The sequence below is a fragment of the Aulonocara sp. 'chitande type north' Nkhata Bay genome, linkage group LG14, assembly GCF_057382095.1.
Source record: "Aulonocara sp. 'chitande type north' Nkhata Bay isolate Kocher_YH1m ecotype deep benthic linkage group LG14, A_spYH_male_GT1.1, whole genome shotgun sequence".
In the NCBI taxonomy this organism is placed as follows: Eukaryota; Metazoa; Chordata; class Actinopteri; order Cichliformes; family Cichlidae; genus Aulonocara; species Aulonocara sp. 'chitande type north' Nkhata Bay.
Genome location: NC_141357.1, coordinates 2,970,988 through 2,998,415, shown reverse-complemented (window position 1 = coordinate 2,998,415; position 27,428 = coordinate 2,970,988). Strand labels below are relative to the sequence as shown.

Genomic DNA, 27,428 nt, shown 5'->3' with positions numbered 1-27,428 from the left:
TTTGTACCTGCTGCACTCCTGCAGACCACCGGTGTGCAAAATTGTGCTGCTGTTTGTCTTCAGAAGCCTCAGGTTTTTGACATCAAAGAAAACCTCAGCGAATTCACACAGAGCCCCCGCCTCTCTTAATTTAGATGCTCCCCCAACTCCGTCAAAATAGGGAGAGTCGGATGTGGCTAGAAATCTGCCTGATAACCTCCCTCCAGATGAGGCCAGGGCAGAGAGTGGAGGAACATAGCCAACCTTCTGCTACTCCTCAGAGTCTCTTGGGAATACCGAACAAAGAGAGGTGTGTCACCTCTGCCCCAACCTCTTGTTTCCTGTCAGCCTAATATGGAAGCGTGTTAGACCCAGTTGAATTAAATCCCAAAGACGGTGATCACAAAATCCAAAGACTCTTTCCTGTCACAACTTCATCTTTGAACAGGATTAAGACAGAAATATTTGCAGTCAGCTGTACTTGTGCCTGTATTCACTGGGCAGATTGATTTAACTTGTCAAAATGCCTGTCGCGGTCACATTAGGGATTTGCAAACGGATGAAGAATTGCACACTTATCCCATCTACACACTGTCTGACTTTAACACGGACAAATGAAAATCCAAATGGAAAGATTGTCACACGCAAAACAAAATACCACCCTTTGAGCAAATCCTGCTGATGACATTTTCAGGCGAATAGAGTGCAGGCAGGGTAACGAAAAAGACAACAGCAAAAGAACAAATGAGACCCTGTGACCCGCTGCAGATGTGCCTGCAGATTAGTGTAATGCGTGTGTGAGCCATCCCGATACCAGAGCCGCAGAGGCTCACTGAGACCGGAGCTAGAAAAGGGGCTTTGAGAACGCACCACATGGCGGCAAGGCTAAACCATTTGCACAAATCACCTCACTTCCCTCTCTTTTTAATGGCCCAGGCGGAGCTGCTATTAGGGCCAACGGGTTAAGAGATGAATGTGTGAACGATTATTCTCCGGGAGTGGGGTCGTCACCCTCACAGGTCGATCCCACCCCCCCTCTTTCTCTGACTTCTCTCTGTAGCAATGACCCATGTTTGACTTGTTTCTCATCACGCCTGTGACCTATAAGGGACTCTTTCTCTGCTCACCACACCCGCTCCGTCGTGCTTTGCATCACATACTGTAATCGGGTGCTCTTTGTCTATACTGAGGTCAAAACTGTTTACTGCCAGCTCAGCACGGTTGACAGTTCTCCCAGCGTGACCTCATGCTTTTGTTGTATTCCGAGGAGTGTGCAATTTGATTTGTAACACCAAAGGATAGGTTTGGGATTTTTAAAGTCTGGTGTAAAACAACGCTGATGCACACGTTTGGGGAAAATAGCTCTTTGTGTAAGTCTGGTGACACTGTAGTTCATTTCTTTAAAAGTTCAAGTCTGTGTTCTTGAAAAGTTTTCTGTGTTTGCCTGTATGAACTGTGGTTCCCTGCTGAGCTGTGGATATAGAGACATCGAGGACATATCTTGTTTGAATGTTTAATTACTATGAATACCAGTTACTCATGACAGAAGAACTTTAACCGGTTCCACCTGATCTGCTTTCTGTAGCAGCTTTCTTTGCATCAACTCTGCTGCTATTAATTTCCATCGAGTATATAAATTGCACCAGCATGTTCCAGGAAGACTGTAGGGACAAAGTGGCACATTGTAAATCCTAAAGCTTACTTGGCCTTTGCTATGCCTATGGAGAGCTGACCCCATCTGCCCTTCTTTCTACAATTGGTGTCCATCCATTTACCAGTTGGAGGCCAGAGTTTGGGCTCAGAAAGTTCAACAGACTCAGCGGAGGGTAAGACGTTAGAGATCACCCCCCGCCCTCCGTGCAGCTCTTTGATAAGCGGCAGTTTACCAGGGGCCTCCATTACACCAACCAGTGTGTTCATTTGTCAACTCGCACTCCAGGAGTAAGACATTCCAGGGCAAATTGTTGCTCCCTTTCTCCCGGCGGAACACGCTACACATTCATGTACCAAGACTAATTGGAGACTGCGAGCTATCACTGGGAGGGCCCGGGAGGATGCGGCGAAAGCGATAAAATAAAGAAGTACTACGGAGTGCTTTCGTTGGTTGGAGATCCTGTTTTTCATGGCCGGGGGAGGTTGGTGTGCAGGGACAGAGTTCAGTCTCATCGGACCTTTATTGCTATAGGGAAACGGCTTATTTACTGTAAACTGTTTATGGAGCTCTGTCACTATCTCTGGACATGCAGAATAAACACAGGAACACACTCCCACTCCTAATGTCTCGTAAACATTAGAAACACGCACAGACTGACAGACAGAAATACACCCCGAAAAAGACACTACACTCTAGATGACTCTTGGATGCACACACACACACGCACAAACACACTGCATACTTGTTAACATAATCACAGTGAATACACATTTGTCAACACCGTCTCTTCCAACCAGGCATGCACATTCATAAGACAGTTCACAGCCATAAATACACACTTGCACTAAAAAAAGAAGTTGCATGCAAACACACAACTCCTTGTCTCAACAGTGCCTGAGTGCTGTTAGTTTTACTGGTGTCCCCAGTTGTTATACAAATTGGATAAACTCTTCATACTCTTTCCCAATCACAACAATCAGAGCAGTTTCCCAAAGTATTTTTTTCCCGCGTTGCGTTTACACGGTTGGGTACAAGTTTGCGCACATGTACCCGATCCCTTTAAAGTTAAGAGAGAAAAAATATGACAGATGTCGAAAGAAGAAAAAAACAACCCAAAACGTCCGTCTGCGGACGTGATGCATGTGCCAAATATATGGTATCACGCTTTACGGAGCAGCTCGAGCAGATGAATCATCGACGTATCCCGTAGGTCTTCAAATCCATCTTAGCACACAGACATTCTGTTTCCTGCCTCGTATGTGTTGTGCACTTAAACAGACATGTCAAAAAGTATATAATGTGAAAAGTGTGTTTGCTCAAGTGTGCTAGTTTTAATAATTGTTTTTCCGTCTATTTCTGTACCCCTCAACACCCCCCAACACCCCCTTTCCCTCCCCCCTCTCATGAAGACCCTACCTCTTTGGGGCGGGATGTTTTGCCATTAAAACTCCATGGTGAGTTTTGCTTCTCCCCTCTTCGGCTCCCTTGGCAGCATGCGACTGTATAAAGCACCACAGCACACTGCCTCCTTTACCTCTCATTTGTCTCCTGGTATATTTTCAACACATTTTGTAGAGTTGGTGTGGTCGTTCCTCGGCGGGTACGAATCCCAAAGAGGAGTGTTTCTTATTTTCTCATCTTTTTGTGTCTGTGTGTTTTTGATTACCCTTATTCTTCCCTTTTTTTGGTTTTGTTTTATTTAACGTTATATTTAAAGTCCGATGATTCAGCATGTTGTGTTAAAGCCACCGCAGCGCTTTAAGGGAAAAGGGATTTTTTCTTTCACATTGTGCAGTATGCATAAATATGCAAAGCAGCAGTGAGGTGCTAGGTATGGTGTTACATGTGAAGTAATGCTCAAAGCCCAAACTTCATACTTTAGGTTTTGCTTGGGAGTTCAGAGTACATGCTGTAGGGGTTCAGCGCTCTTCCATCAAACTTCTGATCTGGTTGTTGTCTTTTTTCTTTAAACCACCCACCAGAAAATGACATCGCTGTCTTATTGTCTTTTTCATTCTCTTACGTTAGATGATCTTTTTCCAATAATATCTTTGTGTCGAACACATGTTGTTCAGATTTTATTTTATCCCACTTTGGCTAGATTTTTTCCATCAGATGTGTGTTTGCATGCAGGAAATGTGCCACATTCTGATATTGTGTCCTGTCTGGTTATGGAAATGTGATGTGTACCGCTCCTACAAAATATTCTCCAGAGAGCGGATGAACCACAATTATTTAATGGTAGCTAGCACTGGAAATGAAGTTTGTTTTAAATTTTTAAACCGAGTTTTTTTTGTTTCCAGTGTATTTTAGCACATCTCATAACTTTACTTTTACTGTTCCAGCCACAGTAGGCCGCCTTTTGACTCCACATGAAATAAAAGCAGCCACACAGCCAAACACAGTGGAACAGTTAGCAGCGAAAGCGCTACATTTTTGGGGGCCAATGGTCAGATTTGATGATTTTGTTTCCTGGCAGCTGAAAATGAATGTTAAAACATTCCATGTCCTTTTTTGTTGTTAGCCAACTGTTTGCTAAAGTAACAGATTTAGTGACTCTGGAGTTATTACATAATCAGTAATTCTGGTTTAAACAATGGAACATAAGCTCAACATCATTACTTTTACTGAGTACTTATGCTCATTCAATTCATTATTAAATTACCTGCTAATCTTAGAGAAATAAGCTAGCCTATTTCATACCGTTAAACTGTCCACCACCTTTCTCTTTTTTTCTTGTGATTTGAATAAGTCTGGTTCTGTGGTCATTCATGGATGTTTTCAGAAAAATAGCCACCCCAAGCCAAGTTTTGGAGACACAATTTAAAATGGGATGACAGCTTACTTCACCAAAGATGGAAACATGCAAAGCCCCTCAGATTGTGAGAAGAATTTCTAAGATAGATGTGGACCCCCGTGTGGTTTCAAAGTGACATACAGATCTAATAACATTAAATACTGCGCATCCCTTGACCTTGAAATCACCGGTTATGTTGCGACTAAAAATGCTGTAGGTAAGACAGATGAATCCATCACTAGTCAGTTATTGGGGAAAATAATAAAAAGCAGCGAGGTGGAACAAAAAGGCCAGTTTCATTTGATATTCAGGTTAAGATTCAGGAAATGTTTAACTGTCACTCCTGAATTTTGAGTTCAATTTTAGCACTAAAATGCACAAAGCATCCTCCGATTCAAAGATTTTTGTCATGCAGGGGGATGTAGCCACGTCTCTTGTCAGCGCTCTCTCATGAAATCAGATGCTTACAAGCTTTTAAAAGAAGCCCTTTTATGACAGTCGCTTACAGAGAGATGATTGAGTGGCTCGGTGAAAGGAACTTTTCCTTTCCTGATTCCCAGGTCTCCAGCTCCTCGTGTGAATAGCGTATGGTGCCTTCCTCAAGTGTTGGGTTTCATCTTTTGTTGTGGGCAGTCACTCATACTTTTTAGTTGAAACTTTTTTCCGTCTGTCTTCAGCCACTCGTGCTCAATCTAGGCCCTTAGTGACTTCAGAGCGCATACTTTTCAAAGGTATACATCATTAGCATTGGAATCTTGACCCTTGCAATAAATGCCATCTGCTCAATTTTGAGCTAGTTAAACCGACATTGTTTCTCTAATAGCTTCTGCCTTTAGACATGCGCCATGGCAGTCCATTCACTATTGTATCGTATTAAGATATTTTACAAACAGAGCCGTCTTTTCTTTTTGAGCAAATGGTGAACTTGAATGCTCCTTGGATTTCCAATTCATTCTTAAGCTTGCGTCTGAAATAACACTGTGGCCAGATGCATTAGTTTATACCAACATTATGGCTGTTTAACAAATTTCCATGACTAACGTGGCACTACATGAACTTTAAGGTTTAGAAATTGGTAAAAAAAGAAACCCTGATTTTTTCCTTGAACATTTGATGCCCACTCTGCTCCGTTCACCGAGTTCCCCAGTTTTTGTCATTAGTGCTGTGTATTCGACAGAGCCTCAAGGCTGCTTCTTTCCGAGGGCTGTTGTAAAATAATAAATGTGACGTTGAAGGATGTACCCTCCACATAACTGCCCTCTCTCCTTCCCTCTCTCCGTCTTTCTTTTCCTTCCTGCTTGGAGTCTTAATACCACCTCCTTTTCTGATAAGAATGAACCATATGGCCCAGAATCAGTGAAATGACAGCACTGCAGCTCTTTGTCGCCGGATGGCCAGCTCCATCATGTTTGTTTACTGCAAAGGTCCTGAAAATAAATGGAAGCTGCTGTGGACTACCCCCCCACCCCCCCGCTGAGGCGCCTCATGTTAGCGCCGGACATAGTAATGCAAAAGGACTTTGATGGTTGATGTCTCAGATTGAATTATGCCCTTGAGGAAAAGCTATTAGCTCAGTCAAGAGTCCTCATTTGCTAAATTAAAAGTGGAAATGACATGTGAGTAGTCTTTTCAGTGAATTAAAGTCACAAAGAAAATGAATTCCACTCCCTGCTAAAAGGCAAAAGGAAATTTTGCGGAGAGAGAAGAAAAAGAAAAGAGATTTGCCGTTTGTTTAATGACATACATCTTCTCCTGCTCCCAGTTCCCTCTTAGTATATTTATGTTTCATAAGTTATTGATATTGGGTTACGCTTTTTCTAACTCGGTGCCATTTGCTTGCCTGCTTCTTTACCAAAAGTCTGCTCCAGAAATTGGTATCCATATGGGAAGTGGAATTAGGCCCTGGAGCCGTGCCTGGTTGTCACGAGGGCAAAAACCTCAACACTTTTAAGCCACTTCAAGTGAGATGAAGAGGAAAAAGGATGATTTAAAACACAGATGAATAAACTTTAGTGGTCACTGTAGCAGAAGAGACGAGAACTGAACTGTGATCTTTGGTCCTGTTGGCAGGCTCTGTGCTAGCTGTGGTCTCTTCAAAGAGGCCTAAACTCAGCTCATCTGCTATGACTGCAACGTCGAGCCGAAGTTTTAACGTGCTATCGACGAGTCGCGCGGCGCCCTGCAGATTGGTGTGTGGGGTTGCCACGAGGTCAGTCCTTCAGAAATGGACAGTGTTCTCTACTCGGCAGTGTAAAAGTCCTTCTACTTAGTTCTCTTAAAGAAAGACCATCTGATTATAGTAGTAGTAATAATAGCTTAGAATTTTAACCACTGACACCAAAAGTCAATACGAAGACTGATGAGTTTAGAACAGGCACCTGTCTGCTCGTGACGAGGATTTGTTTTTCCCGAGTTACAGGGCTTTCGTTTCGTTACCAAGGAAGAATTTTTACTTGTGGAAAAATCCTACAAAATTCCTCTTTTCCTGTCCCATGTAACACAAACAAAAACTGATGTTGAGCACTTCCTTATAGCTGGTTATTCACTCGCTGGACCTGCTTGTTAACAGTTTTACCTTCTGGTTGAACTGACGGTCAAGCAGGCCAGAGCTGGGAGGAGAAGACGAGGCCCACTTGGAGTTAGCCAAGGCAATATCCTGAGTGTGACTTTATCTACCCCTGCATCTTCCTTTCACAGACCGGGTTTACTGTGGATATTTGGTTATTCAGCCTTCTCCCTTTGACCCAGCGCTTGTAAATACAAGCTACAACACTGTAGAGGCCGTCCTTGTGATTACCTTCACCATTTCCTTTTTCCTGATCCCTCTTTCACACAGGGCTGGCCAAACAAAGACATCTCCCTCGATCCAGAGAATAATTTATGAGGCGCTGACAGGGGGGAGGCAACAGAAAGAGAGTTTTACCAGCAGCAGGTCTTTCAACAGCTAGTACTGTGAAACCCGGTTGAAGTAGTGGACGCACCGTCTAGTACTGGAAGCATTATTGTGGTGAACTGTCTTCATGGCATTGCATTGTATTTTTCATTACGTTTTTGTGGTATTGGGCAAGTTTGAAACAAGAGGAGGGATTTGGTCAGTGATAGAGTGTTACATGTTACACACAGGACGTGAGGGGCAAATTCCCACTGGATCCTCCATGTGTGACATTCATTAGGTTTTACAGTGTGTGGTTGGGCGCCAATATTCAGGGAAACTCTTAAACCTGCAGTATTTATTTTCTTGTGTTTGGAATTTTGAGTTTTCATTCCGTTTAAATGAACGATTTAAAAGTGCAAAATTAAGACATTATTTGGTATCGTTATATCCCCTGTTGCCTTTTGTTCTATTCTTTAATAAATATGAATTAATCTTTTAAAACTATTATGTAGACATTAGGTTGAGGTTAGTTTCTTTAAATGAGTTTGACCCGTTATGCACACGCTGGACACGAGTGTGATGACAGCAGAACTTTTATTTATAACTGTGGTTTTCGTTTTGCACTGGGACACAGACACTCCCGCTCTCTGCTGTCACGTCCGCTCTCCTTCCCCTCCGACTGTCACTGTCAACATATAAAGAGTCACAATCACCTTCAGATCCCAGCACACCTGTTCACCCCGCCCCTGCGCCGTCCCGGGAGCTCACTGCGTCAGAGACCACACCCACGCCACAATGAGTCAGAAATGAACTTATTAACAAAAATCAATATTGAGATGGCAAAGATTGTGTGCAAAAGCATGCAAACATTCAGCATTAGAGATGGAACCTAGCCAGTTTGCTTTTTGCCCTTACCTCGCACATTTGAGTTGTTAAAAGCTAATGGCGACTCGAACCTAGCAAGCATGCTACACAATCATGCAATTTTAAAAACAAAAGTGGATTTTAAATACTCATTACCTGCAGGGGGCACCGTTGTCAGCCTTGCAGAGACTCCTGCTTGCTCTTAGATGTCACACTCTGGCTGGACACATCTTGAAAGGCCTGGTCTCAATCAGGTGCTTTGCATCAGTGGCATTAGGTTTCCCTGTTGTTAATCAAATTTTGTACTTGGAAATGTCTATCTTTTTTTAAATCATCCATAAGGTCTGTTTTTGCTTATGCTAACTATCCATTCCTTTTTATATTTGTTCCACATAAAGCAAAAAAATAAAAAGCACCTGCACAAAAATGCTTCCATGAGTTGAATGTAAGTTGAATCAAACTGGCCACATACATTTTAAAAATCATGACCATTCTGCGCCCACATATTTGCATCTTTTCTCCAAAATTGAGAGTAGATAGAAGTAAGAGTGTCACTTTCATGCCAGCGTGGTTTCCAAAGGTCAAGGTTAAGCACTCGTCTGGGAGCGCGTGACACCGCTGTAGGTTTTCAAGCGCACCTCACGTCTGATCCGCTGTGACCACATTTTACTGTCCAGGTTGCTTATGAGGCTGGACAATAATACCAGATCTTGCTACTGTTCTCTGATTGTTGCCATATGGGGAGTCCAATTGCGGCTGAAAACCCTTTCTGTGTCCGCTTCTTCTCAAACACTCTTGACATGCTGAATAATCCAATAACTCCCAATATATTCTCTCCTGTAGCCGACACAAAGTAAGAGAGCCAGGGAAGGCAACGTGGACACTGCTGTTAGGTTCGAATTCCATTCAGTGATAGCAGTTGTATTTATTAATTTAAATATAAATGTGGTATATTAATGGGACTATTGGAACCAACCAGATGGAAGAGCAGGCTAGAAATTGTCTTTGTAAGTATACTAGAAGTATCAACGTTTTTTGATTCTTACCAAACTTAAAGTAAAATTGGTGACAAACCCCTGAAAAAGGTTTTTGCTGGGATCTGTATTGTCCTGTAAAAGAACAACTAGAGTCCACCATCCAGTGTATGTAACCCCCTTTAGCAACATTACCTTGGAGTACTTGTTTTCTCCATGACTGTACCCGTTTCTCACATCGTAGCTGAGGTATTTTGGCCCATCCTTTCCAATGTTGTTTCAGTTCATTGAGGTTTGCAGGTATTTGTTTATGCATAGCTCTCTTAAGGTCCCACCACAGCATTTCGGTTGGGTTGAGGTTTGGACTTTGCATTTTAGCATCCTTGATTCTTCTCTTTTTCAGCCATCCTGTTGTAGACTAGACGGTGTGCTTGGATCACTGTGTTTGACTCGATTTAGGCCGAGCTTTAGATATCGGACAGATGGCCTTACGTTTTTTCTCAAGAATACTCGATATATGCTGATACATGCACGCTTGGTATACAAATGAGTTTGTGGTCGAATGAATGAGTACAAATTGCCCAGGTCCTGTGGTTGTTTAAAGAGAAAAAAGAGGTGGTTTTGTATTAAGATAAGGCAAGTGTACAGGCAGTATACCAATCATGTCAATGTTGTGAATGGAGAAGATTGCATTTAGCCATATAAGGTCTAAATGTATCCTAAGAATAACTTCTAGTATTACTATTAGTACTTTGTAGTACTACTACTTACCGTCCTTCTCAGACAAGAAGATTCTCTTAGATGGTGGCTCAGTTTTATATCACATTACATCAATGTTTATGTCTAGCTTAATTTTCCCATTTTCTGCTGCAACAGTGGATGTTTTTATTTGCAGGCGTTTCAGTTTCCCCTTGCTTAGTTCCTTGCATGCAAAGCTCTTTACAATATTGTGTTAATTGTTCACAGATGTTGCTGTGCAATCCATGTCTAATGTAAAATGCTGACATTTACATTTGATTGTTATGCTTTATGGAAAAATAATTCATACAAAGATTGGTCTTAAAGGTGATACATAGCTTCAATAAGCACCACACTGAGACACATTATTGCACTGTTGACCTTATTGCAGCACAAGACAAAAAGTGTGCTACTCCTCCACACAGCGGCATTTCTAGCAATGGAAAGTGATGTGTAGTTGATGTATTTACTAAAGAGGGGTAAGGATTTATTGGAATTCACAAATTAATAACTGACAAATCAGAGTAAGCAGTTGTCTCATTGTGCCAATACCAGCCAGTCAAAAGGACTTGACATGTTAAACTATAGAAGCACTACCGGGTTCACTTTTTGGACCCCTGCATTGTACTATATTATTTACTTTGTCTCAATTTCTTTTCCGTCTCCTGAAGCAAATCTAAGCCACCCCCCCAGATCTCACCGAGCAAGTCCAGCGGAGGAGAGTTCTGCGTGGCGGCCATCTTCGCGTCACCTCGCTCCTGGTTCATCACTAATCCCAACATAAAAAGAGAGAAAGGTAGACTGTGGTGACAGGTTGTCTTTGCATTCTTCTACGATAGCTATTATTGCACTTATTGCAAATAACTTGTCCTCGCCTTGTTGCTCATCCTCCTCACAGATCAGTCCAGGCAGTCGGTTGTGGACTCGCTGTACGTAGTCAGTTGCTATGGTAACTTGGTGGAGCACGTCTTGGAACCTCGGCCATTAAGCACGTCACAAAAGATAAGCGACGATACACCGTTAGAACTCAACACCTGTCCAAGGGCCTGCTGGATTCTAGCCAGGTAAAGCTGTGATGAAGACTCGATGCAGGACACGGCTTCTCTGTGTCTCTAAGTCTTATGGATGATTTGTCCTTTTTGAGCAGGACTCCACAGTGGAATGAGCTGCAGCCACCTTTCAACTCCAATCATCCTTTGGTGTTGGCCTCAGATCTAGTGCAGTACTATCAATATCTCCTGGCTGGTAAGTGTTAAACAAGTACTTTTCCTTGAGTTTACACACTGTAGTGTATTTACAGTATAAAGTTGTGTTCAAATAGAATGGAAGTCTGCATTTTCAGGAAGTAAAAAAGGTCAAGGTGTTGTACCAACACATGCTCTAAATGTAAGGTTAGCATGGTACTGATAAACAAGAGACTGGTATCACAGGGCTAAGAGCACTGAGTAAAACGATCATCTAAATGTGCTTCTACATTTCCTTGTGGCCCTTTCAGAATAAAAGTAAAGTATAGTTGAATTGTTGGGGATACCACAAAGAGAGTGCAACAGAAAGTAGCATACATTGGTACACAAATATCACATGCAGTCACTGAAAATGCAGAAGTTTTCATCAGTGTTGTACTAGGGCTGGGCGATATATCGAGTTTTTTTAAAATATCGATATATTTTCATACGAGATATAAGATGTGACAATATCGTTTATATCGATATAGTCTATGTTACGGTATAATTATACTTGTGGAGCCGCAAGTTTGCCTCTCTTTCGTCCACTTTTGTCTCTACGCTGCGTTACTCGGCCTCGCCTCTCCTTCACTGAACACAACTCCCCCATAGCTTCACCTGCAGGCAACGACAAGATGAACACGGCAAATCTCCGTTAACGAGTTACCGCGGATCGCCCCGTGCGTGGGGCTGGACGGCGTTGTGTTAGCGAGCTAACCGCGCTAACGAGCTAACCGCGCTAACGACATGCAGCCCACAGGAGCTGCATGACCTAAAATCCTTTTATTTTCTCAAAAATCGACAGTGCGCCTTATGTATGAATTCTGGTTGTGCTTACTGACCGCGAACCGATTTTATGTGGTACACGGCGCTCAGCAATCTGTCAAAAAATGTTTTAGTTCGACTTTGGTAAGCTACGGAGCTGCGGCGCTTGATGGATTGTCGGAGCATTACGGCTACCGTAGTCCGGAGCCTCGTGGAGTGATACGTGCTGTGCTTCAACGTAATATTATCATATTGCTTAAAAAAAACAAATCGAGATATATATCGTATATCACCATCCAGCTAAAAAATATCGAGATATCAATTTTGGGTCATATCGCCCAGCCCTATGTTGTACTGCTCGCAATTATGTTGATTTCTGATATATTTTTCTACGTCTGATCAACATTACAAGCAAAAACCAACTTTTCTTTAGTGAAAAATGTTCTTTTCATAATAAAATAATTTTTAAAACTCCTTGAAAGAGTCACTAATAAATACCTAAAAATGAGTTGCTGTACGCTCATATCCTTTATCATATTCTACCTTACCAAACAAAGTAACAGATTTATATAAATGACAAAAATCAGGCAATAAAATAATTTTCCAGTACAGTTATACCGTCGTGAGATATCAGGACATTGAGCCTTTTCTCCATCATTTTCCTCTGAACTGCTTCGATCCTTCATGTTGGCCCTGAGTCCTGGATAACTGCAGCTTTAGTCACTTTTAGCTTCTTTAAAATGTCAGTGTTCACGCGGGTGGAGTGTCTCATCAGGTTTGTTGTTATGAACGTGTCGTGCTGCTTCCCCAACACTTCACTTTGATGAGCTTTGTTTGAAGAGCTCATAATCTGACACACGTCAGGCTGACCAGCCACTCACTGGTAAGGACCAAGAATGCTGGATAATAGCTGATTACTCCCTGGCTATCAGTACGTCTCTAGTTTTTATTATTATTCAAATTAAGCAATCAAAATGATTTGAGAGATCCTAACCCTCAGCCTTAACCCTAACTGTCAGACAGACAGCTTTTTGCAAATATGAATCCACATACACATGCGCACACATATCGTGCACACACACATATATAAATATGAAGAAACGAACAGTTCCCCAGTGGTTTTCATGTTGACTATGTTGAAAGCAGACCATCAGCCCCTTATTGGAACCACATGCCGAGAAAGGATCTTTCTGGTCATCACCCATAATATTTTATTATTCAGATACCGGAGGGAAAGAGCTCTCTGCCATTTCCACCATTTCATGTCCTCTGAGCACTGTCGCAAATCCTTGTAGTTTTTCTCTTCTGTGAGGAACCTTGAATTTGTCCTTAGGCAGCCACACTACACGTGTGCTTGAGGACATGCCAACGCAATGCTATAAGATGCCGCGCGCAGACCAATTAGCTGACACCCTAAACTCCCTCTAATTCAATAACAAGTGCAGAGCGGTGAGCACTTTAGGGTGCCATCTGAAAGGCCATTTTGCAAAAGCGCAGAGTACACATGGATGGCCACACACGGAATCAATCCACCCCCGTGGAACAGGCTGGCGTTTTGAGCTCACTCCATAATTATAAACATACAAAATCTATGATTAGCTCTTGCGGGTGCTCGGGGGCAAGTGGTAGCTATGTTTACCCTAATCTCTCTGCTCGTCTCTGTTGGCTTCTGCAGTGCTTCAGGTCTAACTGGTAGGATATTTTCTCAAATTAGTGCTAATGGTCTCTCCTAGTGTCAGAGCAATGAGAGCGCGTCGGAGTGATGGGCTCGGGCGTCAGTTTATTCCACCACTCTCTGCCAGCATGGGCAGCGGAACTGGCTGCATAATGAGAGAGATTCATTGCATTAACATTTACATCCAATTAACAATAGCCAGATAACACGGTTGTGGCTCTTTATTCCTATAACCAACCAAGTGTGAAGTCATGCGAGGTCAAGACACTATAAACATAATTGTTCAGCACTCTGCCCACGTCTTGTGCTCTTGCCATGTTCCCTCTGGTTAGCGTCGTATACACCACCACCACCGACTGAGCTGCTCTCGGAGTGCCATCTTCCATTTCTGCGCTTTGCACCCGGGCAGCGACTCTCAACGTCCTATTTCTCAGCATGCGCTCCTTTTGCCAGCCCGTCTCCTTTGCCGTTTCCTCCAGGGCTTGGCAGCACGGCAAAGAAGTGATCCAGGAGAAGGGCTCGATTTGACCTCGGGATGAATTGCAGCACGGCCGTAAGCTGCCGGTCCAGCCTCTTGCTGAGCATAAATATCGAGACATAGGAAACTGAAAACGCACATGGCTCTTGTGTTATATAGGTGTACTTTACATTGCTGATAACATGCATCACGAGGGAGAAAATAGCTGACTGAGAAACGGGGGCAGTAAAAGATCTAAAGAAAGGGAGGGCAAGACGTCTCCATACATGTCCCTTTTAGCTAATTGTCCTACAGACAGACCATGTTTCTAGAAAGGTGGTGCAAGGAAAAAAGGTGGCAGCACTTGACTGACAGGCCATGGTCTCCAGTCTCGTGGCTCTGTATTGGATGACCCAGCCTGATTAAAAATGCAATATACAGGGAAAGGAATAGAAAGGGGAGAGGAAGGGCCAGGGTCAGGCCAGACCGGAGCCTCCAGGACGGGATGATAAAAGGCAGCGGTGGCGCCACTTCATGGTCACTATCTCTACCTGTCCATCTATAGCAGCTACTGGCAGCACTCAGCCAAGTAGAAGATATAACAACGCACAGCACTGCTCACAGAGATAAGGCAGAGAGAGAGGCACAGTATACTCACAACAGATGAGATTCTGTAGCACGATCTGGCTTAATAAAAGCAGACTTGTTGTTGGTGTTTGGGGAATCCTCTCGCAGCGAAGTGGAAACATAGAATCTCTGTTTCCCAAAAAGTGCTCATTTGGGTGAGTGTGGGAATAGGCCCTTTTTCCTTTGCTTTTGGTCTAAGGTGTCGGAGAGGGGTAACAGAATAACTGAAGGAATGAATGCGAAGTGTTTGCAGCCTCATTAACTACATCCAGTTTTTTGTATTTTTTTGTGGCGTTAGCGGGAGGCTGATATTTATCTAGCTGTGCACAAAATGTTTTCCAACACCTCCCTCCCTCACCGCAAAGCTGCTCTGGTGCAAACAAACCGGTGAATAATTTACCACCTAGATTTCTGGCTGGCTCCTTTGAGCCTGGTGACAGAAATTGAGGCTATGCTTTTTGGCCACGCCCTCCCCTCCCTACCTGTCATATAATGTGCTAATTGTGGAGACTGACTGACTGGCTGGTTTGGCAGTTCTTTTGGGACTTTGAGGCCCATGACAGGCCAGCCACAGTTGCCTCGTCAATAGATCTAATTGCTTCGAGAGAGGGGCCAGAGTGAAGGCTCTGGAGCATCAGGCATTTGGTAAAGAGAAACCGTGGCGCCATGACTGGGTCAGTAATCAAAGGGAGGCAGAGAAAGGATGCAGTAAGTGTAGCGCTGGATGAATGAAGGAACTGTCAGTCAATTGCGCACTGAATGATACATAATGACTAAGCTATCCCACTCTGTCAGTATGCCAGCACCTATCTGCCAGAGCAGTACTCAGAAGAGGAAAGTGAGAAGAAAGACAGGTGGAGAAGTTAGAAGAAGAAGCATAGTGAGTGAAGTGTCTGGCTACAAAAAAATTCAGGGTGGACTACAAAGGCGGGAGAAAAAAAATATAAAAAGACAAAAAATCATCCACAAAAATTAGAACAGAGTAAGCGTTCGAGACAAGGTCCTGTGTCCACCGTGCGGCCAGCTTTCCAGATCTATCAGATTGTTAGCCCCTTATCTTTCCCTGGAGATCAGCCTGTCTGGCCCCTGGCCCCTAGTCCCCAGGAGGTCAGGCTACATCAATACCTAGGCAGCCTTTGTTCTTGTTCTGACTCTCTGCTTCACTGCTCTGACTAACAGGCCATTGGCTACTGGCCTTCAGCACAGCAAAGCGCCTCTCTCTTCGCAGTCAATAAAGACTGTGACACAGACAACTCTGTTCCTTGTTGGTGGTTGTGTGGTAGATGATTACAGGTGGAGTGGGAGTCCCTTTATTTGTGTATATATTAGCAAAAGCACCAAAGTAAATAAAAGAGCCGTAATTATAAATTGCAGGTGACAGTTCACCTTACTGACTCAGTCTGCTGATTAATGATCAAGGTGCTTCCTTTGGTTAACAAATATAGATGCTTCATACACTATAGTTCAATTTTAAATATATATCACTCTCCTTGGTAAAGTGAGGCTTTTGATGTTTTCTCAATCATGTGCCAGCAACTCAATTTTAATATCATACACTTTTACAAGAAATATTAATTTTGTTTAATATTTCACAAAGAATTAGTAGTTATAGGTTTGTTTTCTCTCAGCTCTTCATCCATTAAGACGAGATTTGTTTATGAAATGTCCAGCAGACCATTAGCATAGCTAGCAGTTTGCTGTTTGTTGGGTCTAATGTATACTTATGAGGACGTAGTCGGTACTTTCTTTTTTGTCCATCACATACAGATAAGATTATTGCAGTTTTGTAACAGGAAAGGGTTTTACAGACTTGACTTCAAAGATTGTATGGAAAGGAAAGGTTTGCTTGATGAAGGCTCAATAAATTAAAAAAGAAAAAAGTCAAAGAATCCATACCGGGAGTCCGAGAACATATAGTACATTTTCCTAAATTTCCCACTGACCCGTCCTTTTCCATTGCTGTGATGGTTGTGGGGTGATGGCACCGTGCCACTTGCTCATTTGCTGATGTGTCTTTAAATCCATCAACAACAGAACATATTCGCTGTGGATCTAACTATACAATGAGACTCCTTTCTTGAGTGCAATGTGATACGTTTGCACTTAAAAAATTTGCTCTCTGTGAAATTGCATTGACATTCTGTCTCTTAAAAGCCACTAATGACCACTATAGAAGCAGCAGAAGGCCGAGTGGTTGGCTAGCTAGATGCTATGATGAGTAGATACTACAGTAACTGCTAGTGTCAGTCTGGCTCCTGACATACACACTAACAAACACGTGCAAAAGGGTTGTGTCTTTGCCTGACCCATGGGGATGACCACTAGCTCTCCATAATGGAGCCTGGCTGCGACACTGACCATTGAAAACCCCCACACCCACCCACTGGAAACCCGATCCAGCCAGTCCAACAACTGCTTTAGAACATCAATAATTAATTAGGGAACAGCTATTGGCCCCAAGGGTCAGAGAGCAGGGAGAGAGAGAGTGAAGGAGAACAAGAGAGTGAGGGACAGCCAAGTCGGAGAGCGAATGCACCGGGAGGAAATAGGGGAGTTGTGATTTTGTTTAATAAGTAACACAACGCAGGCTTTGTTCAGCTCTCTTCCATTAAAAGGACATGAGAAACCTTCTCTCCCTGTTTCTCCCTCTTACTGTAAGCCTTACACACTTTTCCTCTCCAGGACATCTGTAGGTCATGAAAGGGTCGCTTCTCCCAAATAAGAAGCAAAGCAACAAAAACATATTTGATGTATTCACAAGTACTCAACATGCAGGTATTTTTTGCTTTTATTGGCTTTGCAGACCGTCATTTTACATGTTGTAGTCATTTACAATCACCAGAGGGTAGAGTGAAAAGTATGTGCAGCAGCCTGTCTGTGGGCTGCTCTTGCTTGGGCCATTTTGGGTCCTTCAACCAATGGCAGAAGACTAAAGTTATAACATACAAAGAAGTGAAATCAACTATTAAAAACAATAAAAAGTGTCATCACTGCCAAGCTATGTGCTGTTTTTTTGAGTATGCATGCTTAGGTTGCATACCCAAAATTCCTCACACTGTTTAGTACATATGTACATATGCCAGGCCACTGTGATGCTATTAATCTTGTTTTATAAATACGAAGAAATGGTTACATTGTTAAAAAATGACAATGGTACTTGTCTGTATTTTTGTGGGTAACACGCAGGCATGCATGATCCACAACATATCATATATATCACACTTTCTTCCCCTGTAAGGACCTTTAGCACATTTCAGCTCATCTCTGTTGCTTTTTATTGACTAGACACAAAACTGAGATCTGAACTCTCCTGCTACAAACACCAGCCTGAGCTTGTCTTAGCTACAGTGGGGAAGAGAAAATAGACACTGTATCCATGACGTGCAATAGTGACCTACGGCAGTTGCTTGGAGAGATGTTTTGTATTTAATAAAAATTGAGTCAAAGCTTTCCTTTAAATCACACTGTACAGTTGCATGGAGTATCTTACTAGCACCACCATAACACAAAGAACCAGTTAATAAAATCACAGTTACATAGTTGCTTTTTTAATTATTATTATTACTCAGAAAATGTTGATTCACTGTCTAATGATTGTATCCACTTAAGTCAGTTAAATCTAATATGCTTATAGATATAAGGACATAATTCTGTCAGTTGACAAAAGGGGAATAAATATTTCAGAGCACCAGAATAGTTCAAGCTGTCCTGGAAAAAGTAGCCTCTGTTTGTCAAATAGGAAATAAGGAGAAGCTTTTGGTATTAAAAAGTCTCATATTTCTGTTTGGCCACTTGTTAAGAGGCAAACACTCTTATTTTTTCAAGACCACAGGAAGCCTTCAGTGTGTTGAATTTGTTATGCCACAATGTTTTTTACGACTTCCCCGGGCACTTTTACTCATTTCTCCTTTTAGTTGTACTGATATGATTTGGAGTTGCAGATGACACTCAGTCATCAGATCAGTTTGGGTTTTTGTTTCAGAACCAAGTTTAAGAAACATGTGACGGCATAGTTCTGTGTGAGTGTGTTGGGGTGAGGTGTGGGTGAGGGATGATGTGGCATTTTGCTAAACAGGCGTCAAAGACCAAACTGCCTCCATCGAGGATGTCCGAACACCTGGAGCGTGTATGGGGATATAGTTAGAAGTGCCTCCTGTGCTCCAGATGTTGACTTGACGAGTGTATTAGCCATGCTTGTGTTAAAGAAACTCCATCCCTGGGGTGGGAGACGGAGAAAGACTGATTCTGCGCATCAGGGCTCGTTCTCTCCATCCCTGCTTACTCAAGCCTTCTGGAGCGCCATCTGTCCCTGAGTCTCTCTGTAACACACAGACATTCACTGTACTCTTGCTTTTTTACTAACGCTTGCATGCACCGACATACACATGAGAACATGGGATTGAGATTTTTGATGTTGTCCCAAAACACTAGCTTTCATCCAGCGAGTCATTAACTGTAAATTTATTGTATCTTAGCTTAAACTAACGTCACTCAGCCCATGTGTATGGTATACAATGTATATGCTCATACACAAAGGCCTAATCACACATTTAGGCTGTAATAACACACTTTGGTAAACCGCTTTTAAGGTCTAATTAGTTTTACATGCTAATTTGTGTAAATTCTAATTAGTAATATGAGATTCATTCCCCTGCTTTGCCTTTCTGATATCCTTTTCCAATAGCTGTAAATGTATTTAGAGGGATGGAACTTGACTTTTACACTTAATCTTTTGGCTTGAGAACTGTGACGGTACTAGGCGTTGGCTATCGTCAGCTTTCAAGTATATCATTCTTGTGTATTCTTTTTTCCCCAGCTGTACCCCCAGGAAGCCCCGGCCCAATCACACGTCACGAGTCAACCGACAGTCTGGCATCAGACCACAGTGGCCAGGAGGATGAGGAGTGGCTCTCTCAGGTAAAGCTTCTGTTTGACATGACATGACGGTGACTTAAGAAGAAAATGTTTCATATTTTGATTTTATTTCTTCTAAATTAAAAATACAATGAACAAATACCAATTCAGAGCGCTGATAAATCAGTTAATGACTCTTCATTGCAAACATCATATTAAAGTTAGACCTGCTCCTGAACTTGATCCTGGATTACAAAAAATAAGTTTGCACTTTTTAGTGTAATCTGTGGGTCAAGTAACTGTGTGTAATTTAAAAGAAGACAGCTCACAGTGGGACTCTTGTGCCATAATATGGCATAGGCTTGTTTTTAGCTTAAGCAGGAAAGGTTTTATCTATCCGCTGAACCTCCACCTGATGCTCCAGTGTTTACTCACTGATATCAGCGAGTAAACACTGGAGCATCAGTCAAATCTGAATAGTTAGAGAGATTAAAAAAGTTCAAAGGAAGATAATAACTTGACATTCATCAGGTTAATAGAAATTTTGTTGCAAATGCATAAACTAGTGGGGTTAGCAACTCTTTTGCACTGTCTCTTTGCTATAATTATACAGTCGTCTGAAGTTGTCTCCTTCGTTTATTGTTTACAAAAAGGGTTTTTGTTAACATACAGATCATGAAATTATTTTCCTATCCAAACCTACCTGGCCTTGTGTGAAAAAGTAATCCCCTACCCTAATAAATTTACTATGATTAACCAAATTTTTTGAAAAAAGCTGAGTTTGATTTCCTGGCACACCGAACATAGTGAACCAGGCTAAAAGCTCAAATGCAACACACCATGCCATGAGCTAAAGACGCCCAAGAACAGATAAGAAACTCACTCAAATCTCTTAGTCTAGTAAAGGTTACAAAAACTATTCTAAGACTTTAGAACTACAGTGAACAAGACTGTCAGTCATTTCTCCACAAATTGAGAAAATTGTGACCAGCGTTAACCTTCCCAGGGGTTGCTGATCTACCCAGCTTACTCGAAGAGATCACAAAATTACCAAAAAAAGCATCTAAAGAACTGCAGGCCTCGCTTTCCTCAGTTAAGGTCAAACGTCATGATTCAGCAGTAAGAAAGGGGCTGTGCAAAAATGACATCCACAGGAGTTCCCATGGAAAACCACTGCTGACCAAAAAAGCCTCCCTCACGTTTGCCAGAAACATCTTTATGACCCCCAAGACTTTGGGAAATGTTCAGTTTTTGCAAGGTTTGAGTCTCGTTACATCTGGCATAAAACCAACACAGCATTTTGGAAAATGAATGAATGTCATACCAACAGTGAAATATGATGGTAATAATGTGACGTTCTGGGACTGCTTTGCTGCTTCGGGACCTGAATGACTTGTCGTAATCGGTGGAATGATAAATTCTGCTCTCTAACAGAAAATCTTGAATTAAAATGTCCAGCCATCCGTTCTTCAGCTGAAGCTGACGCGAACTTGGGTTATGGAGCAAGGCAATGATCTGAAACACCAGCAAGTCAATTTCAGAATAGACAAAAAATCAAATTAAACCAAATGAAATGCGTTGGAGAGGCCTGTTCAAAGTTTGGACATGAGTCTAATTGAGATAACTTGGCATGACCAAAATAGGCTGGTCATGCTCAGAAAATCCCCCGAGTTCCTCCACAGTGAAACCCTCATTGCCAGTTATCTCAAATGCTTGATTGCAGTTCTTGCTGCTGCCACCAGTTCACCAGGGCCAGGTAGATTTGGATAGCTTTTTCCCCTTAATGATGGAAAGAAGGTAAATTATAATTTAAAAATGTAAATTATTTTAGTTGGAAAATTCTTCCCAACCCATGTTTTGACATAACTGTGTGATTGTGTTGTAAAAACAAATTATTTTGTATTTTTACCTGATAAAAACACAATTCAAATCTGTACTGAAATAACCTGGTTGAGTGCGCGACACACTCACCCAGGTCTTCTCAGCTTGGTTAACACAAGTAGCACTTATCACTAGTGTCGGCAGGTAGCCCACTACATTTTCATCATCAATAATTCCACTGCATACATAATTGATTGGGTAAAATGTACTTCGCTTAGCTAGCAGAGGCCCTGGTTCAAATCTGCCATGATAGTTTGCCAGGAGCAAAACTATCCCTCGCACTAACCTGTATTTTGGGTGACTTCCTGTCAGAGCAGTGATAAAAATGTATGTGTCAGTGGTTGAAGATTTAACTCTACAGCTCTTCCAGCATTAAAATTAAATGATTTGGACAAAGAATTTGGGATATTATACCATAACTGATATATGGGTATACTGGTTAGTTTCCTCTTTGCTTCGGTTTCTCTAGAATATGAAGAAAAGCGTAGATACCAAGCATAATAGCTTTGTGGATTGAGAAGAGCTAAATACATATAGGCTATATTGAATTAGAGGCTAACTACTGCCTCGTGGATTTCATTATATCATATCAGTGGCCCTCATTAGATTTTCAGTGGGCATTTTGGCATTAGATTGGGATTTAGAATTGATCGGCCATCCCCTAATGAAATGTGAGGTTTGTGACCCTCCATGTCAGTGCTTCAGCTCACTGCAGTGCTGTGCCATTTGGTGCCTGTCAGTGTCAGTTGCCCTTCAGCTGACTGAGTAGACAACACAAACTCCTGTCCTTATACAGTCCACCTCGGTTCATCTCTTAATTGTCTCCTAATACGTAAATGGATTAGAGGACAGTTAATTTGCAAGAGATGTGTTGCCTTTAAGTATTAGATAACAGGAACATTTAAAAAATGCACAAGCACAACCCCTTAAATGCTTATGGTAAATAATTCACTAAATGAAAACAACTGACAAGCAAATTAGCTTAGCCAATATTTGTGCAGCTTCTTAACCTCAGACAGTCATTTATAAGATGCCAGTCAAAATAGCCAAACTTGCACAGGATGTTCGTCTTTTTTTCTTACTTTCTAAAGATAGTACTGATGCTATAAGAGTAAAAATATTCAGCCTATAAAGAAGGAGAAAATGCGAAGGTTGAGAGAAAAAAAAATGTTTTGCACAGACAGAGGCAGCTAGCTTGATCTCATTTGGTGTCGAGGCTACAGCAGCATGGGCAAATCTGTGGCAACATGTCAACTAGCTCTGTCCAACAAGTCTGCAAGGGGATGTGCATTTGGGGTTGATACTGGACTGTAACATCTGGACCTACCGTGCCATTGCAAAGAGAGCACGCTGGCAGCTGTCTCGGCTCTGCAGCTGGGCGTGACATTGATGGTGTTAACTGGAAAAGCATACACACATGCAAAGTGACAATCCTCCCTCCTTCTGTGGCCTAATTTGCACAGCTGTGATGAACCTCACATATCTAATGTCTGTGTAAACAGACACAGCAAAGTTGAGATTGTTTAAGATGTTAGCACATGGAAGCCATAGTGGAAGAAAATACTCAGCTGAGCTGAGAGACAGATGTGTATGAAGTAAAGATAATGACATCCGAATAGCGAGACACCAAGAGGCGTGCTAATTGCTGCAGGGATTCAAAGTAGAGACGGCTTGGGAGAGCAGTGAAAAGCAGGAGTGCGAGGCAGGAGACGGCTGTTCAATAAAGGCAAAGAGGAGATGGAGAATAGACGAGGCAGTAATAGTCTGATGTTTATGAGTGAGCCACTCCATAACCTTCTCCTATCCTACTTTTAGCCAGCATTAGTGCCACTCAGCTCAGGCGCCCATGGACCGCCTGCCATAGCAGTGCCATCTTATTGTCCCTGTAGGCCTCACCTCAGCTTTGCTGCCACGCCGTTGCTAGTGTCACACTTCTATTAACCCTCTGGGAAGGCTTCCCATCAGGCTGCTAGCACTTCCAACACACACAAGACATTGATGAGTTCTGACATCATCGTCAGACTTTTAGTGGTACACAAGTACAGCAAGCTTTTAGTTTGATGCCATGTAACTGAGTTCATCTGAGTACTGCATGGGATTTTTCAGCGTTGGCACATAGATGCCAGAGCCACCCTGTGAAATCCAGCCTGGAGCACGTTAGACAAATGAATGCATCTTCCTAAGAATCTAAATAAAACTGAATTGAATGAACCTTATTTAGTTTAAACCTCTGATTTCAGGTGGAGATTGTGACTCATACAGGCCCCCATCGGCGCCTGTGGATGGGCCCCCAGTTTCAGTTTAAGACAATTCATCCTTCAGGCCAGACCACAGTCATCTCCTCTTCATCCTCGGTGCTTCAGTCCCAGGGCCCCAGTGATGTTCAGCAGCCCCTTCTGGACTTTGACACAGACGACCTGGACCTCCACAGCCTCAGGTACTTTAAATTTGTTCTCATAGAAATACACACCAGCCTAAACGCAAAGACGATCTACACGTGGAGCTGGTCATTAATCAGAAATTATCCTAATATTCTAATAATCATGGATAGAGTCCACATCAATGAAGCCTGTAGTGTCAGCAGCTTTATACTTAATCACTGAAACAACAGACCAGATCCAGTTAAATAAGCATCTGGATCCCAGTGGATGTGTGTTCTTTATGTGTGCGCGTGTGTGAGTGTGTGTATTAACGGATGCATAACAAACATTTTTAGGATCCAGCCAGTACGTTCAGAGCCTGTCAGCATGCCCGGCTCATCGCGGTTGGTGGCTGATCGTCGTGGCCAGTCCAACATCATGGATGCAGGATCAGGTAAGAAACTTTAAACATCCCCTCTTCTGTTTTGCGGTACACCTTTGCTTCTTCTCTTTCATTGTTTTACTGCAGATACTTTGCTGAGGTGTGAAGTTGTTAAATGCGTTGTATCTTGTTCCCATCAGTTATATCAGCTGAGGCTGTTACATTGTTTCCGTTCTGTCTTCTGTACTTCACACATTCATGCAGATGTTAAAACCTATCAAATCGACAGTTATGTCTAATAATGAAAAATGGCACAGAAAAAGTGTATGTTTATACACTTGATACAAAAGCTTTTGTTGGTGATGTCCAATATGAAAAAACTAGTTGCTCAGGTTCGTCTTCCACACAAAAAGTCTTCGTGGCTCCTCCCCATAAACTCTGAGCTTTAGTTCATTCCATAGAGTTTCAATTAGCAATAACAGCTGTACTGAGTCTCCTCGACGTTTCCTCGTCATCATCCTGGTGGATGGCAGCAGGTTTTTTTGTGTTTTGGGGGTGATATGCGCAGCGCCTTTTGACCTTGTATTTCACAGCCGTGTCTAAATGTTGGTCAGCAACCTTTAAACCTGCTTTCAGCATGCTTTTTCTTAACCCACCGAGTGTGGTGAGTGTTCATAAAGGCCATGGTGGTTGAGTGCATTATTTATTTATTTTTTTAATCACTTGTACCTCCTGATTCCAGGTCTTTCTGTTGCTCTCCAGAAGTGATCCTTGCTTCTTGGACAACTCTTCTGATAATTGTTTTCCTTCCTGTTTGAAATGAGCACCAGTTTAAGGTGAAAGGGATTTCCATTTCTGGATTATAGCCCCACTGACACCTTAGGCTACGTTCACACTGCAGGCGAAAGCGCATCAAATCCGATTTTTTTGACCCTATGCGACCCATATCCGATCATGGTCTGACAGTGTGAACGGCACAAATCCGATATTTTCAAATCCGACCTGGTGCTGAATCCGATACATATCTGATGTTTCAGAAAGCGACTGCTGTTTGATGGTCATGTCGCATTAAATCCGTCTTTTATGTCACTGACACAAGACAGACGCCAATTATCTGCTCCGGAGAAGACATTGTGAACGCTTCCTGGCCATCCCGTGTAGATGTCAGTGAAACTGTTGGGAAGACAATGTTGGAGAAACGTGAACATTTTTTTGTACTGTATAATCTGCAGATTCTGGCAGAAATCTGCAGCTAGAAGCACCGCTCCTCTAAAACAGCAATAAGGATCATTATTAGGTTATTTACATTATTATGTAAATAACAAAATAACTTAAAGCAAAAATTGGGAAACGTAAAGTCTGAAGTCTTTAGATTAAGGCCATCAGTCAAACAATACTGTTGCTCTGGGTCTAAACAGAGCGCGTTGTGTGTGACGTCTTCCTTTGTGCATGCGCCGCTTTGAGCGTTCACACTAGAGCGCGTTTGCTGTCGCATTTTATTTGTAGTGTGAACGAGCAGACAAAAACATCGGATTTGATCAAAAAATCGGAATTGAGCTTTAAGACCTGCAGAGTGAACGTAGCCTTAGAAATTCTTCTACAACTATCAGTATGTTTTGCAACAACTTAGAGCTCACTGGTTTTATCATGAGATGTTTCTTTTGTGACGTCTTGGCAATGAGACGCATTTTTATAGGCCATAGAAATTGAAAATGTAAAAATTCATTAGAATTTAAAAAACACTTTATTCACTTACTTCTTTCTCTTTAATTTATTTACACATTTAAGCAGTTAGGTTTATGGTATAAACTAGACGAACACAAAAAACACAAAAAATGTCTATAAGTGGGCTAAAGTGCTGTAACATTCCTGGTTGCAATTATAAAGTAAGTGTCCCAAAATAACTGTGCTTTTTTGAAGAGGTGCATACTAATAGAAGTAACAGGTAATCATTTCTTTGCTTCAAGGTTTATGACAGACACGTTTCCAAGGTGTAACACGAAAGGATATAAATCATTTTAAAAAACACCATCCACTCATGCCCCTCTCCACTCATCCTTGTCAGGGGTGTGGGGCTGGAGCCTATCCCAGGGTACACCCTGGACGGGTCACCAGTCTGATGCACAGACACGCATTCACACCTACGGGCAGTTTCGAGCTGCCAATTAGCCTAACCCAGCTAACTGCACGATAGTCATGTTTATGACCATATCTGCAAAGAGATTCGCTCTGTTATTGAATAACAGCTGAACAATCCCATCCAAGTGGATTAGGAGTGCAAAGCCTTTTACACTCTTAATCTGCACTTCTGCTACATCCCACCATACACAGCTATAGATGTTCTCTGGCATTGCTGTTGTATTCCAGTGTATTTATATGCACTGTGTGACAGTGTGTCTGAATAGGCTTGCAAAGTCTATTAGCTATTTGACAGGATTGATTTGACTCCAAGTGATCTTTAATAGCATGGCTGCTTTAATCTGGTTATGATGTTTGATAATCCAATCCCACTCAGAGGATTTCCTGTAAAATATGTCTTTTACTCTCAACACAGGCATTGCGAAAGTGTGTTTGTGAGCCTGGTCCTACTGCCAGTGGGTTCAAGGAATCATCCTTTATTGCGTGACATTATATCCTGTTGTTCTGCGTTTGATAAAGGAGATAGAGAAGCGTCTGTGGCATCTGTGGCATTATCTGCTGCGTCTTGTGACAGAGTTTCATTCATCTGATCTGCCCTCACACTGACACACAGCCACCGCTCGCTCAGTCAGGCGTCAAGAAATATTTGCGACGGGTGTCACAAGAAGGTGTGTCACAAATAGTTTTACACATCTGATTGCACGTCTTTTGTCGTCCAGCCTTTGCTTTTCAACAGAGGTGCTTTATGAACCGATTCACGTAGATGCGGTTTGACCATTATTTATTTACCGTGTTTGTCTTTGCTATTTAACATGACCACTTTCTGCCATTCACCCATAACCTGTATTTACATTATTTAAATACATGTTACAAAACAAATCCCACACATTCGGCTGTAATATCGTGTTTTAAAGAAAAGAAAAACAGAAGGTACCCGACTATTTTGTTAACATGTAGATTTGATAGAATTAAATTCCACTTCACAGATTATGAAGAACAAATCTTTTTTTCAGTAATGTAATTATTAATGGTTAAAGCTGTTTCACAATGATTAATTGTACATTTATAATAAATTAAACAATATAATGAAATCCAAAGATTACGCTGAAATGTTTAAAGAGGAGGCAAATTAAGTTTGACATACACAAATATATTAGTCTGTGTTTATAGTACCCACACTGATT

At 42.1% G+C, this 27,428-nt stretch overlaps 1 protein-coding gene across 4 annotated transcripts in view; it reads left to right on the top strand.

Moving 5' to 3' along the window:
• The window catches only part of bcas3 (BCAS3 microtubule associated cell migration factor), a 321,470-nt gene that overhangs the window by 87,507 nt on the left and 206,535 nt on the right, over window positions 1-27,428 (top strand). For 3 of the 4 annotated variants that reach the window (XM_086260594.1, XM_086260595.1, XM_086260596.1), the window contains exons 17-22: window positions 10,553-10,677; window positions 10,780-10,945; window positions 11,029-11,126; window positions 19,445-19,545; window positions 23,604-23,800; window positions 24,080-24,177. In XM_086260594.1, the coding sequence (XP_086116720.1) occupies window positions 10,553-10,677; window positions 10,780-10,945; window positions 11,029-11,126; window positions 19,445-19,545; window positions 23,604-23,800; window positions 24,080-24,177 (785 nt within the window). Of the gene's footprint in view, window positions 1-3,042; window positions 3,088-10,552; window positions 10,678-10,779; window positions 10,946-11,028; window positions 11,127-19,444; window positions 19,546-23,603; window positions 23,801-24,079; window positions 24,178-27,428 lie in introns of all 4 variants that reach the window. The other variant, XM_086260597.1, reaches the window with a different exon arrangement.